We start from the raw sequence: 16,340 nt of genomic DNA on the forward strand, positions 1-16,340 counted from the left end.
TGCTGACTCCACTCCCCAAATCAGCTTAAACCAAAAATGGTAATTCCCGGACCAACTGCGCCAAGCGTCGTAGTGTCTCTATTCCCGACTCTTCGTATTCGTCGTAAATTACAACTGAACGACATGATGAGTTAAGTCGATACCCTTACCATGGCAATGGCCATCGTCCAAGATTTGGCTCCTCTGGCATGATGATCTGAACTTACGAATCACCCTTCTCAGCATGTCGACCAGAAGGGGCGTGGGCTTGGGTGCATTCACCAACAGAAATGCCACGGCACAGTCCTACGCTGCACATGGCTCAAACTTGAAGTTGGCCAACGCAGCCTCGTTGCAAGCACAGCTCGAAGTCTTTCAGTCGCTATTGCATAACTTTGCCCTGGAACATGCGGCAACGATCAAGTCCAATCCCACTTTTCGGGCAGAGTTTGCCCGCATGTGCAATGCTATCGGCGTTGATCCACTTGCAGGCAGCAACATCAAGGGGAAGAGGGCCGACTCCCTCTGGGCAAAGGTACTGGGCCATGATGTGAACGACTTCTATTTCTCGGTGGCCGTCCGGGTGGTGGAGCTGTGCCAGTCCACCCGAGCTGAGAATGGAGGCCTGCTTGGGTTGAGGGAATGTTGCGAAAGTGTTGCCAAAGGCAGAGCTATCGGAGGAGGCCTGCAAGTGTCAGAGGATGACATTCAGCAGGCAGTGAAATCCCTCGAGCCACTTGGTTCAGGGTTTGTCATTCTCACCATCGCTAACAAGCGGTTTATTCGCTCTGTGCCCAAGGAACTCAACACGGATCAATCTACCGTCCTGGAAGTTCTACAACTACTCGGGAATGTTACAGTGTCTCTTCTTCAATTAAACTTAGGATGGGAGCGAGCACGAGCCGAGACTGTCATACAAGATTTGCTTGCTGATTCTCTGGTTTGGGTGGACTTGCAGTGTCGAGAGCCCGAGTATTGGTCGCCTCAGGGGCTGATCGACGAGAACGAATAGCGCGGGCTAAGAGATGAGAGCAGCGGAAAATCATGGAAGTGCTTGAGCGTGCTAAGCTAAATATGCCGACCATCACCCTTTTGGGCTTCATCAGCACCTGCTCCGACTGGAGGGGCTCAGTATCTACTTCTTGTACTCCTCCTTCAACACCCACCGACCCCTGCCTCGACCTGCCTTCTCAAGCGTGGCAATCACCTTCAGGGTCTCTTTGAACTCCAAAGTGGCTTGGGGTGTCGTACAGAAGCGATTGAAATGATCGATCAGCATCTGGGTGTAAGCGGCGCCTCCGTGGGCGGTGAGGAAGTCACGAATCAATTTGCCAAAGTCTTTGCCCTGCGGCAGAGTCGGAGTGCCCGCTCTGGACATGGAGGCGGCAGATCCGGTGGATCTCGCAGGACTGGAGGTACGTGGCGTTGCGTCACGACTGCCTGCCGCGTTCGCTTGACGTTGTTGCAAATTCGCAAGCAGACTTGAGGATTGCATGGCGCCTCCTCGGGAACGGGCAGGTGAATTGAAAGCTCTTTGGGCTGTCGTCTCTTGTGGCCGGCCAGACACCCCAAATTGTCCGGTCCAAGTAGGCGTGCCCACAGGAACTTGTCGAGCGACCTCACCTGCGCGCTTCAACTCTCTGGCCGCCTCTGCAGCAACCTTCCGAGCTTCCTGCTCCACCAAGATGGGATCCGCCGTCACTTTCTTACCGGCTCTACTGCCATCAATGATCGCGTCGTGCTCTACAGCAGAATGAATCCCAGACCGTGCAAAGATGCCTTCCATCATCCTGTCCTCTGAATTGGTGGCTCCTTCCTGGTTTGCCTTGGCTTCTTCCTCCACCTCTCCCGCGTATCGCTCCACAGACGATATACCAGGCAGAGCCACGACATTCGTATCGCCAGAATTTGAGGCTGCTTGTTTGTCGCCGTTGGTTCTGTCCGTCTCGAGCTCGCCGGCTGGCTTAGAAGAGTACTTAACCTGTGCATCCTGAAAGAGGTTGCTGGTCTCGGTAGGCGCGCCTTCATTGGCTAGGCTGAAGAGGTCATGAAGGTCGTTCAGATGAAAGGTCTGCCGCTGTTTCGGGTCTTTCAAGATCTTGTTGGTCAAGAATTGCTTGAATATCTGACGGTGATAGATCTTCTCCTCTATGGTTCCAGCCGTCATCAAGCGATAGATTGTCACTTCTCGCTTCTGACCCAGCCGCCACGCTCTCTCCCGAGCTTGGAGATCGGTTGAGGGATTCCAGTCAGGGTCAAAAATGATGACCCTATCAGCTCCAGTCAAGTTTATACCCAGGCCCCCGACTTTGGTGGTCAGCAGAAACACGTGCAGATTCGGGTCAGTGTTGAACTCGTCGACCATGCTCTGCCGGTTTTGTATGGGTGTATTGCCGTCCATACGTCGATATTTGAAGCCAGAGAGCGATTTGACGTACTTCTCCAGTATGTCGAGCATGATTCGGTGTTGGGCAAAGAGGAGAGTTTTGTGGCCAGTCTCCTTCCAGAGATCCAAGAGTGCGCCAACCACCTGCATCTTTCCAGATTTGGCCGGATCACCATAGTTGTAACCTGCTCTTACCGACAAATGTTTATGGTCGGTGAGATCTGGGTGGTTGCAGATTTTCCGTAGGATATCAATACCATAGAGGACCTGTCTTTTGCCAGTAATGATTGCCCCCATCTCATTAGAATCGAGGAATCGCTGATATTCGCGCCTCTGCAGCGGCGTCAGCTTGCAGAACAGCACCTGCTCGCTTTTCTTGGGAAGATCAGACGCAACGTCAATCTTGAAGCGCTGGAGTAGGTATGGACTGATCGCATCCTTGAGGGTCTCTGCGCACTTGAAAGCAGTCTGAACCTGCAGATTAGATGCATTGGCATAGCCGCCTTGACGAATGGGAATATCGAACTGGTTTCGGAAATTGACCAAAGTGCCCAGTCGCATGGGAAAAACAAAATCGAACAGTGACCACAATTCGATAAGGTTGTTCTGCATCGGTGTCCCCGACAAAATGACGCGGTTCGGTGTGCGCAGCTCTTTGCAATAAATCGTGATCGCCGTGTTGGGATTGCGGATCTTGTGTCCTTCGTCCAGGATGGCGTATTCCCAGTCCACCGGGATGAGGAGGGGAGCGTAGGTTTGAAGTCCAGAGTAGGTCGTCACAAGGACTCCTCCTTCCTCGAAGATGGGCTTAAGCATCTTCTGAGCCGCCTTCTGAGCTGGAGTCAGCGGTCGATTTCTGAGAGCGGGATCCCATTCCAAGTCAAGCAAATTGTCTTCTTTGCTTGACTCGTTGCGCAGGTTGAGCATGCCACTGCCGGAGGAGTGCAGGATAGTGACTCTAAACGGTGGCCACCAGCGATGGAACTCGTTGACCCATTGTTTCATGACGGTTGCGGGACAAACAACAATAATGGGCTTGGTCAGCTTTTTGCTGTAGTGCAGTCCGGCTAGGAAGGCAATGACCTGAATGGTCTTGCCTAAGCCCATCTCGTCACCGATTATGCCTCCCACTTGTTGTGTGTATAACTCGTACAGCCACTGCACTCCGGTCTTCTGATAATCAAACAAACTGGGGTAGATGTCGCCTGGGATTTTGTAGCCATCACTCAAGACGGTGTCCGGGATTTCTGGGTGCGGCAGATATGATTCTTCTCGTATGATTGTTGAAGAATCATCCTCATCCGTGAACTCATCCTCCTCAGCGCCGTTCTGGACTTGACGGGTCACGCGGATCCTGGCCCGTCGCCTCCTCAAAGCCCATCTCTTCAGCCGTGAGCGGTAGATTGTCTCATTCCCATCATCGAGGCCCCGGAAATCTTCGACATCATCGTCCACCTGAGCTGCTGCCTTGTGACGAGATCGGGATCTCTTCAGATCTCCAGTAGTAATGGGCATGTCCTCCTCTCCCTCTTCCAGGTCCGACAAGACATCATCGTCAGCAGAGCCCTCGTCGTACGAAGAGTCCTCATTTGATGCAACCTTCTCTCTAGTCGCAAGGCGTCTCCGTTTTCGTGGTTGTTCAGAGTCAAACTCTTCTTCAGCACTTGATTCGCCGAAATTGGAGGCAAATCCTGGTTGTCGAAGGTTTCGATGGGACATCAACGCGCCAGTTTCAGTGCCCGGTGCACTGTCCCCAAGTTCGGGCTCTTCCTCGGCGTCGAGCAGAGCGCCTTGCAGCGTTTCAGATGACTCGCCATGATTTGAGAGACCAAATTTGGAAAATGGAGTGATCTTGCCAGTTCTGATCAAATAATCGCGCTGCGTCTCGTTTGGTAACCGACCTGTGGACGAGGGTTGATCAACCAGGGTTGCATCTGTTTCTCTTTCTTTCATTCTCTCTTCGATCTGAGCAATATCATTGTCCAGTTCCTGAATTTGGTCCTGCATCTGGTCGATCTCTACACGCAGACGTGCTCGCCGTGTAGTCCCTATGGGACGACTCATCTCATCGCGTGTCTTCTGGATTTGGTTCTGCAGCTTCTCTTTATGCACCAGGGTCTTGTCCAGACGTGCTTTCTCGCGTTGATTGGCCTGTTGAAGTAGCAACCGATCTGCTTCCCGTCCAATATTGCGCTCCAAGTCATCTTGATCACGCACCTGGGCATCAAGATTGCGAAGCCGGAGTGTTTCTGCAGAATTGTCCTTGGACACGTCACCGTTGTCGTCGGGCTTGTCTGCCATGTTGGCGCTGGTAGCTGAAGCGGCTTCCACTTGACTTGCTCCTTGTTGGGCGTCCATCATACCGACTGCCTGAAGAACTTACTAGTGATTGCAGTCAGGACCTGTTGATGTCGTCATCACTGTTTAAAGCATTTCCCACCCACAGCAAGCACAACTGATATACTCTGAAAGGCGAGATACTGCAGAGTTATCAAAGCAAGGCTGGAGTGAAGTCAGGATAGTAGTAGAGTTTGCGCAGGCAATTGTTTTGTCAAAGGCGAATAGGGCGAGGTGTGGCGATTGATGGCGAGATGGTTCTTTCGAAGTGAAATAGAAGCAAGGCTAAAGCGTCACAACCTGCTTGTAAACCCTCTACACAAAAAGTATAGGTAAGTTCCAAGACGGTCCCACAAACTTCACAGATGATGAGGCTTTGTCTGCAGCAGAGACAGAGTGGACGTGTTACACTTTTGTAGGAAGGCTTGACGTGTGGAATGGACTGCTGTTAGGTGGCGGGGGCGAGAAATGAGGCTTTACCAAAGCATGTAGTAAGTAGAGAATGATTAGCCGCAGGAGAGTTACTAGTATACTAGCGCAGGCTGAACGAGATGCGGGACTGCTTGGTGGCCAATCTCAGGCACCTAAGGTATCCACTGCAGCCTTAGCCTTAGCCCTTAGAATCTGAGCCTTAATGGTTAAGCCGCTGTTGTCATAGGGGACTTTTAGGTGCGCACCTGGTGCCTAAGGGAGGCCCAGGGAGCCTAGAAATTGGTTTAACAGCCAACTATTAGCACTAAAGTGCCGCTGTACCTAGGCACTCTGGCTCGACACGTTACTGTGTTACTATTCGGCCACTGATCTGAATGTGCGCCTGAACTCATTCGTGCCCAAGGTGCAGTCTTGGACAGGTCTCTCACATAACAAGAGTCCTATACAAAGGCGTTCCCTACTTTATTCAGGTCTTCTTGTCTAGACTTGAAACTCTGTGACTACCATTGTCCTCAAATTGTTCGTGGTCTCAGACTCCAGTCGCAGTCATTGTTCTCAGCCGCCACCCTCCACGGTGCATCTTCACTTACCGCGCTTATCCCCCGTCCACGTCCACATCCACGTCCACATCCACATCCACATCCACATCCACGTCCGCATCCCACAAGCTTGCGCCAGCTCACTACAGACAATACATCACCTCTTCTCCAACCGCACGAGGCGCCTGCTACATGACCACGATTTAACCGCCTGGCCTCAATACCATGGCTTCATGCTGAGCCTGCGCTCCTCCTCTGCGATGCCTCCTCGACTCACACCGTCAGAGTCCCAGTCTTGCTCAACTGCGCTTACGAAAGTCGCCAACCCCCTCTGCCTGCCCCTCTGAACGCACTCCAAGTGAGCCGATCTGTACCTCTCACTTCGCCGCAATACAAAAGATACTGTTCTAGATCGATCCTGGGTATTAGCTCTGGGGACCACATGCGAACCACGTCACCATCGCAGCAGAACAATCAACAATTGTGGCTCAGCTCGGAGGCAGCTTGGCTTGAGGATAACGCCCTGGCCCCAAGTCGCGTTGACTACTTGTCTCAGAAATCAGTTCACAGTTAAGATCGGAGCCATGTCTCTGAATCCAACTCCTGCGGCGCAATCGCACAACTATGAGCAAAATGGTGAAGTCGATGTCCCCATGGAAGACGCCGACCCCTACAACCGAACCAAATACCCTACCCGCCCTGCTCACCAGCACCGACCGTCTTCGCAGTATGTTGGCGAAGCCTCTACTGCCGCACAGCGATACTCTCCGATGAACGCTCAACCTACAAACACTTCGTATGCCTCTAGCCCAAAGCTCCCGAGTCAAAACAACTTCCCATATCTCAACCAGCCGCAATCGTCGCGACAGTCTCCTCCGAACCAGAATCAGTCAGCGACATATAACTTGGAGCGGTATGCCGAACCTCCAACACCGACGAGATACACATCAAGCTATGGCTCCATTCTCCAAAACTCCGACATGAGTCCCGATTCGTACTATCCTCCTTCCACGGGCAATGCGCGTCCTGGTCCGCCATCAAGGCAGCAGTCATATGGACCAGGCCCAATTCCTAGGTTCAGGAAAGTCAACACAATGCAAGATCTCAATCCCAGAGTCAACGCACAGCCTCAGTACCGAAGAGCCAACCCGGAGGGCGGCTTCATCAGTCCGTTGCAAGCTCTCACTACATATCTTCCGGCCACATATCGCATCTGCAACCCCAGCTTCAAATATGAGTCATCAAGGAACCCGAGGCGAGTGCTAACAAAGCCAAGCAAGGGGACCAAGAATGATGGCTACGATAACGACGACAGCGACTACATTCTCTACGTCAATGATATCCTCGGTAGCGAGGAAGCGGGCCACAAGAATCGCTATCTGATCCTCGATGTCCTCGGCCAGGGCACCTTTGGCCAGGTCGTGAAGTGCCAGAACTTGAGGACGCAGGAAGTCGTTGCTGTCAAAGTCATCAAGAATCGAACGGCTTATTTCAATCAGAGCATGATGGAGGTGTCCGTTCTGGACCTTCTCAACCAGAAGTTCGATAAGAACGATGACCATCATCTGTTGCGCCTGAAAGACACATTCATCCACCGACAGCATCTCTGCCTTGTTTTCGAGCTTCTCAGTGTCAACCTGTACGAGCTCATCAAACAGAACCAATTCCGTGGGCTTAGCACGACCCTTGTTCGTGTCTTTGCCCAACAACTGCTGAATGGGTTAGCACTGTTGAACAAAGCTCGGCTCATCCACTGTGACTTGAAGCCCGAGAACATTTTGTTGAAAAATCTCGAAAGTCCCATCATCAAGATCATCGACTTTGGGTCCGCTTGCGACGAGAGGCAAACGGTCTACACGTACATTCAGTCCCGGTTCTACCGGTCTCCCGAGGTTTTGTTGGGACTGCCATATTCCTCGGCCATCGACATGTGGTCCCTTGGCTGCATTGTTGTGGAGCTTTTCCTAGGGCTGCCTCTCTTCCCCGGATCTTCCGAATACAACCAAGTGTCCCGTATCGTTGAGATGCTGGGCATGCCTCCGATGTGGATGTTGGAAATGGGAAAGCAATCGGGCGAATTCTTCGAAAAGACAACAGATGAATTCGGTCGCCGCACCTACCGACTGAAGAGCATGGAGCAGTATTCTCGTGAACACAATGTCAAAGAGCAACCCAGCAAGAAATACTTTCAAGCGACCACCCTCCCCGAGATAATCCGCAGCTATCCTATGCCTAGGAAGAATATGAAGCCAGCGGAAATTGAGAGAGGTACGATTCAAGAGTCGTGTATTAGAACCGCATACTGACAGCTAACAGAAATGAATAACCGTGTTGCTTTCATCGATTTCGTCCGCGGGTTGCTCACCATTAACCCACTCGAACGATGGTCACCTCATCAAGCCAAGTTGCATCCTTTCATCACGCAGCAAAAGTTTACTCAGCCGTTTGTACCGCCAATGAACTTGAAATCTCCTTCTTCCAGCAAGACTCCCGCGCCTGGGGTGCAGCAGCAGCAACAAGCCGAAGCATTGAGCAAACAGCGAGCTGCTCAGGCCGCCCAAGCCCAAGCACAGGCTCAAGCTGCACAGGCGCAAGCCCAGGCCCACACAGCAGCGCAAAATGCCTACGCAATGCAGATGAGTCCTTACCAACAGACTCAACCCCCACCAATGTACAATGCCATGTATCCGGCTCATCAACAAGGCGCACCTCCGCCCTATCCGACACATTCGACCAACTACGCTCCGCATGTGGGCATGATGCCCCAGCAGCCTGCGCAGATAAACCCTGGTCATTACAATCATCAACAGAGTCTGTATGCTCAAGCCACTCAGAGGGCGGGCCGTCAGCGGGCATCGACAATGGATCAACAGCAAGGGGGAATTCCTCCAGCTATCCAGCGAGTGACGAGTCATCTGGACCCCAACGCACCGATCAGACTCCAACCTAGTCCAGCTTACTACCCTCCTCCTGCAGACGGATACGTGGACTCCCCCACGTCGGCTAGGAGGCGTGGTAGCCGTACGCAGAGAAATCGGGATTTCATCCGAACTCTGGAAGATGGTGCCATGGGAGACCACTTCAATGCACAGTGGCAGTGAGATTGATGTGATTGCATCGCATACAGTTTCTCTTACTTTGTGAGATGAATGACAAGACCTCCAAACCGGCGATCATGGCACCAGGTGGAGATGCCGCAATGACTGCTTCTACTGTTGGTTGCAAACGTCCAGACAGCAGATTCGTGGCAGAAAGACATGTCAGATACCATGAGGTGTTCGGAAACCCTCGAGATTTCATTCCGAGTGGATAAATCCACAAAGCAAGGCCTGAGTCACGCAACAACGTGGTGGATGCTGAACTTACGATGGAGACATGGGCAATGATGGGCTGGGGTGGAAAGCTAACAACACTGACTTCGGAATACGGGAGCCACAGATTGAGTGAGCAAACAGAACAGAACTCGAACGGCCGAGAGTGTAAGCAGGGGACGGCCAGGAGACGGTGTCAAGTGCGCAGAGGAGCTCTATCGTCCTGTTCGGAGGTTGTGAAGTCAGGACAGCGCTGTGAGCGAGCTACATGATCTTGAGCGGTGTGTCGTTGTCAGCTAGACTGTCATAGAGACAATTGAATCCACACCATGTGCTGCCTTCCAAGTCCACAGACAGGCGGTAGTCATTCATAGAGTCATTTCTGTTGTTTCTGATGACTCTTGAGGCGGCCTAGAGTCGGTCTGCAGTAGCAAAGTGCTGATTGACCACCCTTTAGTACAGAATGAGTAGCGAATTGGCTCATCAGGCCTCTACTGCGGATAACCTCATGCCTGTTGCCTTGTCACCGTCACTGTGATATTGATAGCATATTAACTCGCAACTCCAGGGCTGCAATGGTAGAAACTGACACGTGACACCGCCAAGACCAACAAAAATTCGGGACTTGGCATTCAGTTTGGTGCGGTGCGGTGCAGTGGTCAGATCGATCAACTGCAAGTCGACGCCTGAACGCACCCAGACTTCGCCGCCCCGAGGACCAATTTGCCAATCTTCCTTCATCTCTCACATCGGTCATCATGTCTTCGCGATTTTTCCACGGCGGAGATTCCGACAGCGAGAGCAGCTCATCCGAGGAAGAGGAGCTTTACACCGGAGCGCCCGATGCAGATTCTGAAAGTGAATCCGAAGATGAAAGCGAAGCGGAGGACGAGTCCGAGGAAGGTTCGTCCGAAGATGAAGGTCGAGGAACGGGCGCCAGCCGGTTCTTGAAGCCCTCAGGACCAGGTGGCGACGAGACCGACGAAAGCGAGGACGAAGACCGCGAGAGAGTGGTCAAGAGTGCCAAAGACAAGAGATTGGAGGAGTTGGAAGGCACAATCAAGTTGATCGAGAACGCCACGAAAATCAACGACTGGGCTGTCATTTCTTCAGGTTGGTTTCCTCAATCTCTGGGTGGGAGTGTCCGCTGATTGCATACAGAATTCGACAAGATGAACCGTCAGGTGGTCAAGGTCGTCCAACAAGGTGCCACGCCTAAAATTTACATCAAGGCCATTGCCGACCTGGAAGACCTGATCAACGAGACGAATGACAAGCAGAAGACGGGCGGCAAGAAAATGAACCCGATCAACGCCAAAGGTTTCAATGCCATGAAGCAAAAGATCCGCAAAAACAACAAGGACTACGTGACGGAAATTGAAAAATACCGCCAGGACAAGGACGCGTTCATGGAGTCCGACGAAGAAGAAACTTTGGAGGTGGAACAGAAGACCCGGAAAAACAAGGTGCAGAGGTTGGATGCCATTGAGGCAGCCATTGACGAAGAAGGCTTCGCCACTGTCGGCCGAGGTGGAAAGGCTCTTGTCTACACACCGGAAAGCATCCTGAAACATCTGCGCGCCATTATCGAGTCTCGAGGAAAGAAGAACACCGACCGGTCGGAACAGATTCGAGTCATGGAACGGCTCTTGGAAGTTGCCAACACACCATATCAACGCATTCGAGTGCTTCTGACGCTGATCTCCACGAGGTTTGATGTCACCGCCTCGTCAGTCCAGCACTACATGTCGCAAGAGTCGTGGCGAGCGGCCGAGCGGGAGCTTGGTACTCTGTTGCAGACGCTTGAAGACGAGTCTGGATATATTGTGACCGAAAACGCAGACGAATGGGAGGACGACGAAAAAGCGCCTGCCCCCACTCCTGGCGAGATATTCAAGGTCCCAGGCAGCATTGTGTCCTTGGTGGAGAGACTCGATGATGAGTTGACCAGAGCTCTTCAGCAGACCGATCCCCACACAGCCGAATACATCGAGCGACTCGGTGATGAACAACTGTTGTACACCGCCATTGTGCGAGCTCTCATCTACCTCGAGACAATCGGCAAGTTGGAGCAGGCCGGAAGCCAGCAAGAGAACCTGAACCGAGGAGTCATCCGACGACTAGAACACATCTACTTCAAGCCCGTCCAGGTGGTCAAGATCCTCGAGGAAAAGACGTGGGCCGCTCTTCCTTCAAACCTCAACTCCGAACTCACTCCCCGAGGAAAATACACCGAGGTTGCACCTCTAGTCCAAGCACTTTGCACCTATCTCTTCGAACACAGCGAGGGCATCATCCGAGCCCGTGCCATGCTGTGTGAGATCTACTTCCTCGCTCTGCAAGACAACTATTACAAAGCTCGAGACCTGGCCCTCATGAGTCATCTGACGGAGAACATTTCGTCGTTTGACGTGAGCACCCAGATCCTGTTCAACCGCACTCTGGTGCAGATCGGACTTTGCGCCTTTAGAGCTGGTCTCTGCTACGAAGCCCAGGGTGTGTTACAAGAGGTGTGCGGCTCGGGACGACAGAAGGAACTGCTCGCCCAAGGCGTCATCATGCAACGATATTCCACCGTCACTCCGGAACAGGAACGTCTTGAACGGCAACGACAACTCCCGTTCCACATGCACATCAACCTCGAACTGCTGGAGTGCGTCTACCTGACCTGCAGCATGCTTCTTGAGATTCCGCTCCTGGCTCAGACGGGATCGTCTCCCGACGTCCGGAAGCGAGTCATTTCCAAGACGTTCCGCCGCATGCTCGAGTACACGGAGCGACAGGTCTTCCAGGGACCCCCGGAGAACACGCGCGACCATGTGATGCAAGCAGCCAAGGCCCTCGCCCAGGGCGACTGGAAGAGATGTCAGGAGCTGATCAGCAAGATCGCCATCTGGGACCTGCTGGGCAACGACAAGGACAAGGTCAAGGCAATGCTGGCCGAACAGATCCAAGAAGAAGGTCTGCGCACCTACCTCTTCACCTACGCCCCGTACTACGACACGCTCTCGGTCACGACGCTCTCCGGTCTGTTCGATCTCGATCCCAAGAAGATCGCCGCCGTCGTGTCCAAGATGATTTCCCACGAGGAGCTGGCTGCTGCTCTGGACCAAGTCAACGACGCCATCGTCTTCCGCAAGGGTGTTGAACTCTCGCGACTCCAGAGCCAAGTCATTGCGCTTTCCGACAAGGCAATGGGCATTCTCGAAAACAATGAAAAGGTCTTGGAGACCAGGACGGCCGGCATGGCCAATGCCTTCCAGCGCGATCAAGGCGGGCGTGGTGGCCGTGGTGGCCGTGGTGGCCGCGGAGGTCGTGGCGGACGTGGCGCGTTGCAGGGGTTCCCGCGTGGCCAGGGTGGCGAGAGAACACCTGGTGGTCAGGCGTTCGGCGGCGGTGCTCTCGGAGGAGCCATGAAAGCATGAGTTTTTTTTTCAAGTCAAAAATGTATTTTGTCGTCGATGAGGCTGGACTCGGAATGGCATATGAAGACAGCATTGCTCAGCCTCAGCCTCATGCTCATTCTCACACTCGCGACGAAGTTGAAGTTGAAGTTGTCTTATGTATGACATGGTTCTACTGGGCAGCCAGGAAGTAGTGGCAGAGACAACGGCAACAGCACGTATGTGGGCCAAAGAGACAAAATAGAGCCATTGGACTGTATCAAAACAGCACTGAACCGAAAGAAATCCGCTCCCTTTTGACCCCGTCACATCTTTTATCTCGGGTCTTGTTCCACAAACCAACCCCCTTTTGCACCGTACTAGTATTACGTCTATGTCCACAAGACTCAAGGCTGCAGAATACTGGTTTCTGGTTTGATATCAGAAACTCGATTATTGCTAAAACCCCCCCCGTGCGTGCTTGTTGAAACCGAAACCGTATCTCGGAGTCCACAACCGACATTCTCAAGATTGGACAGATGATGGTTAGCAGCAGAGAATAGGTGTAGTACGTACGACTACTCTGTACATCAAAGTCTTACATATGACACCCGTCACCAGGTATGCCGTGCTTGGTTATGCTTGTCTCCATCTCGCTCTCCCGCACAACACAAGGACCCTTTGAGGTTCTGCCATTGAAGCGAAAAAGGAAAGCGAAGGAAGCGATGATGGGTTCCGATTCCGCTTTCTCATTTCGAGTCCGCTTATGCTTCCGAATCCGAATCCCCTTCGCGAGTTTCCTGGTTCTGTCTGTTTGTTTATTCCTAGACATCCGGAATCCTCGCCGCCCATTGAATAAGTAATTCCCGACAAGCCATTGCATCTTCGTAACTATCATGGCCGAGCTGTGGTCGTTGTGGTTGTGGTTGGTACAATTGTGGTTGTGATTGTGGTTGTGATTGTGGTTGTGATTGTGGTTGTGATTGTGGTTGTGATTGTGGGTGTGGTTGTATCCTCGACCCTGAGACTGACCCAGTTCCTGATGCTGTTCCGGATGTTGATGCCATATCTGCCGATGAGTGCGCGTGTTGCTGTTTCTGACTGTGTTCCTGTCCTTCCAGCTGACCTTGTGTCTGTCCCTGATTCTGTCCTCGATTTTGTTTCTGTTTTCCCTTCTCCTTCTTTCTCTCCTTCCCATCCCCTTTCTGCACCTCAATGCCCAGCATGACACGACACAAATTTTTCAACGACCTACCACCCTCAGTCTTTGTCATTGGTCCGTCCAAATACGCCTGCAAAACACAAGTGTCGATGACCTTCCCATGGATCCAGCGCAGGGCACTCAGATCGTTCTGGCCGCCGTGCGCGACGACCACCGTGTCCGGGCCGACGTGGCGCCACAACATGTCGCGCGCGGCGTCGCGGCCGAAGATGCAGCGGCGGGTTCGCACGGCGTGGCGCATGTCCGCGGCCGTCACGCCCGAGTAGCGCGTGTTGTAGTGTTTCATGGGCACGGAGGGCTGGACGAGGCTGTCGATCAGGGGCTCGGCGGTGAAGAAGTCGATGGCGGTCAGGCGGATCAATTCGGGGTCGTTGAGTGTGGAGATGCCCATTTCGCAGTCCAGGGATATTGCTTTTGATTTTGTTGTTGCTTTTGCTTTTGGTTTGGAGAATGGTTTGGGAACTCGTTGCGTGAGGCTGGGTTGGGGGTAGAGGTTTGGATTGGGTTGATGGGTGTGGGTATGAGTATGGGTATGGGTGTCAGTGCCTTGGACGGGTGTTGCGCCATGGTGAGACTGTGGGATCAGGGTCTGATCGAAGGTCCGTCGTTGGGTTGGAAAGGGGGTGGATGTTGTCGATGTGGAGGTGTTTTGTTGGTAGTGGTAGCGTGGTATGTGATGCTGACTGTTGATGCTGCTGTTGATGCTGCTGTTGCTGTTGCTGTTGCTGACTTCTCGGGTCGGTATGCCCGTCTGCGCCTGCGTCTGTGTCTGTGTTTGGGCTCTTATCTGCATGTTCTCAACCCCTGCAAGAGACGAAGTGATGCCAGCAATGTCAACAGCAGGATCTGCAGGAGTGCGATGATACATCCAATACTGCTGGATGAATTGGTCGTCGGGCGGAGGAAAGGTATGGGTGAGTTCGGTGGTACAGCCTGGTAGGGAGACATGTTTGCCGCAGCATGTAAAGGTCTAGACAGAGGAGAGGAGATGTTAGGAGTGGTTGATAGAATGAAATATTGCATGACGGACAGGTCGTAGAGTGTCAGGGGGGCCAGGAGAAGCCTACAACATACCTTGTGAGAGACTCCGCCTGTGTGATATGCACAGACTGGACGGGGAGTTGTCTGCTGCTGCTTCTCTTGCTGTTTCTGTGGATGTGAAAGTGAGGTTGGCTTCCGAGAGGTCCTAGCATTGCTGAACGTCTCTTCTCGTGGATTGATATCGACCCTCTCACGCTCAGCCTTGTCAGAGCACATCTCATCATCCCGTTCAACTTCCTCCTGGCTGTCCTTTGGAGATGCTTTGCCCTTGCCCTTGGCCTTGTCCTTGTAGTCTCCACTCTCGATCTTTGTACCGTCGCACACCGTTCTCAATCTCTTCTCGTGACCTCCTTTGTATTTCTTGTCATCCTGCTTGCCGGCCGCAGATCCAGACTCGGTTGAAGGTTGTATTGATCGACGTGAGACTCGGGCTATAATCAACGCCAACGCCCGGAAGTCAGCAAGGATAGACCACACAAACAGAGCAGACCAGACCAGACCAGACCAGACCAGAGTAGCCAAGAAGATGATATTTCCATGCATTTCTTAGATCAATCCATGTGTAATGAACCACTTATCACACCTAGCATTGAACGTATGAACATATGAACATACCTCCACACTTCAAACACCTCAGTTTCTTCTCGACCTGCACCGCCGTCAAAGGCTCCAAAACATATCCCTCCCTCTTCAACTCCGCTGGACTATGGCACAAGAGATGGAGTTTTTCGAGATAGATTTCTGACTCGGCAATGGTTGACCAGACGATATTTGTTTCTGTTTTTGTGGCTGTTCCTGTTTCTTTTCGCCCTCCCATGTTGGGGTCTCTGTTCTGTCCGATATGGTTTCTCTGATGTCTACCGTTGGTTTCTGTCTGTGTCTGTGGAGGAAGCCATGCTGGGGACAATGGGTTGAGATGTGATCTCGACATAGTAGGATTGGCTGCGGAGTGGAGTGGAGGTGTCGTTTTGATCGAAGAGGAGGTTCTGGATCTGGATCTGGAGAATCAGGTACGCTGGCTGGGTCGTGTCCTCGGCTCTGTGTGATTGTAGGGTTCGAAGTAGTGGCGGTAGTGGTAGTGGTAGCAGTAGTATGTACCGGCTCTTCAGGAGGATCAGGATCAGGATAGATATGCAGTCTTGCGCTCAGGGAAGAGGGCGGATATCCTTAGAAGCAAGCAGTAGGAAGTAAGAAGCAAGTAGTGACTGACTGCGTGATGGATGGATGAATGAATGGATGGCGTGGCTGAAGTGAATTCTTTGCCTGCCGAGAAGACCAGTCACCAAACCGCGGTCAATTTCAAAGGATATTCGATTTACATAATAACAAGGGAAAAGGACAAAGGACACAGTGGAGAGTGAAGGTGGAGAGTGAATCGAATCTGGGTGGCAGCCTTGTTCACGACATCAGATTCATATCATGTATATGCGCGAAGTCTGGCATCTTGAATGGGGACGCCCAACTTGGATACAGAGCAGAGCAGAGCGAAACAGTAACAGTAACAGAACAGTAACAAAGGAGACCAGACCAGGACAGGACAAAGAGAAAACAAGACAAGACAGCAGTTCAATGACCATCAGGGTCAGACTTGACTTGCGGTTGCTTTTCCTTTCCATATGATCTGCTCACCTGGCATTTTGCAGACAACAACGCTTGTCGTTCAGACTCAAGTTACACCAGCATCCACCATCCACCATCCATGGTGGGAGT

General features: G+C 52.4%; 5 protein-coding genes across 5 annotated transcripts; 3 read left to right on the forward strand and 2 right to left on the reverse strand.

Annotated features, from left to right (window-relative positions):
- Window positions 1–223: 223 nt before the first annotated feature.
- A1O1_04337 (uncharacterized protein) lies at window positions 224–991 on the forward strand (the record flags this gene model as incomplete). Its single annotated transcript, XM_007725231.1, has 1 exon — window positions 224–991. One exon carries the CDS (start codon window positions 224–226, stop codon window positions 989–991), a length of 768 nt encoding a protein of 255 aa, XP_007723421.1.
- A 123-nt stretch (window positions 992–1,114) lies between these two features.
- A1O1_04338 (DNA excision repair protein ERCC-6) lies at window positions 1,115–4,723 on the reverse strand (the record flags this gene model as incomplete). Its single annotated transcript, XM_007725232.1, has 1 exon — window positions 1,115–4,723. One exon carries the CDS (start codon window positions 4,721–4,723, stop codon window positions 1,115–1,117), a length of 3,609 nt encoding a protein of 1,202 aa, XP_007723422.1.
- A 1,534-nt stretch (window positions 4,724–6,257) lies between these two features.
- On the forward strand, window positions 6,258–8,774 carry A1O1_04339 (CMGC/DYRK/YAK protein kinase; the record flags this gene model as incomplete). Its single annotated transcript, XM_007725233.1, has 2 exons — window positions 6,258–7,941; window positions 7,990–8,774. The coding sequence occupies 2 exons, from the start codon at window positions 6,258–6,260 to the stop codon at window positions 8,772–8,774; spliced, it is 2,469 nt and encodes an 822-aa protein (XP_007723423.1).
- A 968-nt stretch (window positions 8,775–9,742) lies between these two features.
- Window positions 9,743–12,409, forward strand: A1O1_04340 (translation initiation factor 3 subunit C; the record flags this gene model as incomplete). The annotated part of the gene is made up of 2 exons (XM_007725234.1): window positions 9,743–10,097; window positions 10,146–12,409. The coding sequence occupies 2 exons, from the start codon at window positions 9,743–9,745 to the stop codon at window positions 12,407–12,409; spliced, it is 2,619 nt and encodes an 872-aa protein (XP_007723424.1).
- Window positions 12,410–13,191: 782 nt separating this feature from the next.
- On the reverse strand, window positions 13,192–15,173 carry A1O1_04341 (uncharacterized protein; the record flags this gene model as incomplete). Its single annotated transcript, XM_007725235.1, has 2 exons — window positions 13,192–14,559; window positions 14,664–15,173. The coding sequence occupies 2 exons, from the start codon at window positions 15,171–15,173 to the stop codon at window positions 13,192–13,194; spliced, it is 1,878 nt and encodes a 625-aa protein (XP_007723425.1).
- Between the last annotated feature and the right edge of the window lie 1,167 nt (window positions 15,174–16,340).

This window comes from Capronia coronata (genome assembly GCF_000585585.1).
Source record: "Capronia coronata CBS 617.96 chromosome Unknown acBCG-supercont1.3, whole genome shotgun sequence".
Classification (NCBI taxonomy): Eukaryota; Fungi; Ascomycota; class Eurotiomycetes; order Chaetothyriales; family Herpotrichiellaceae; genus Capronia; species Capronia coronata.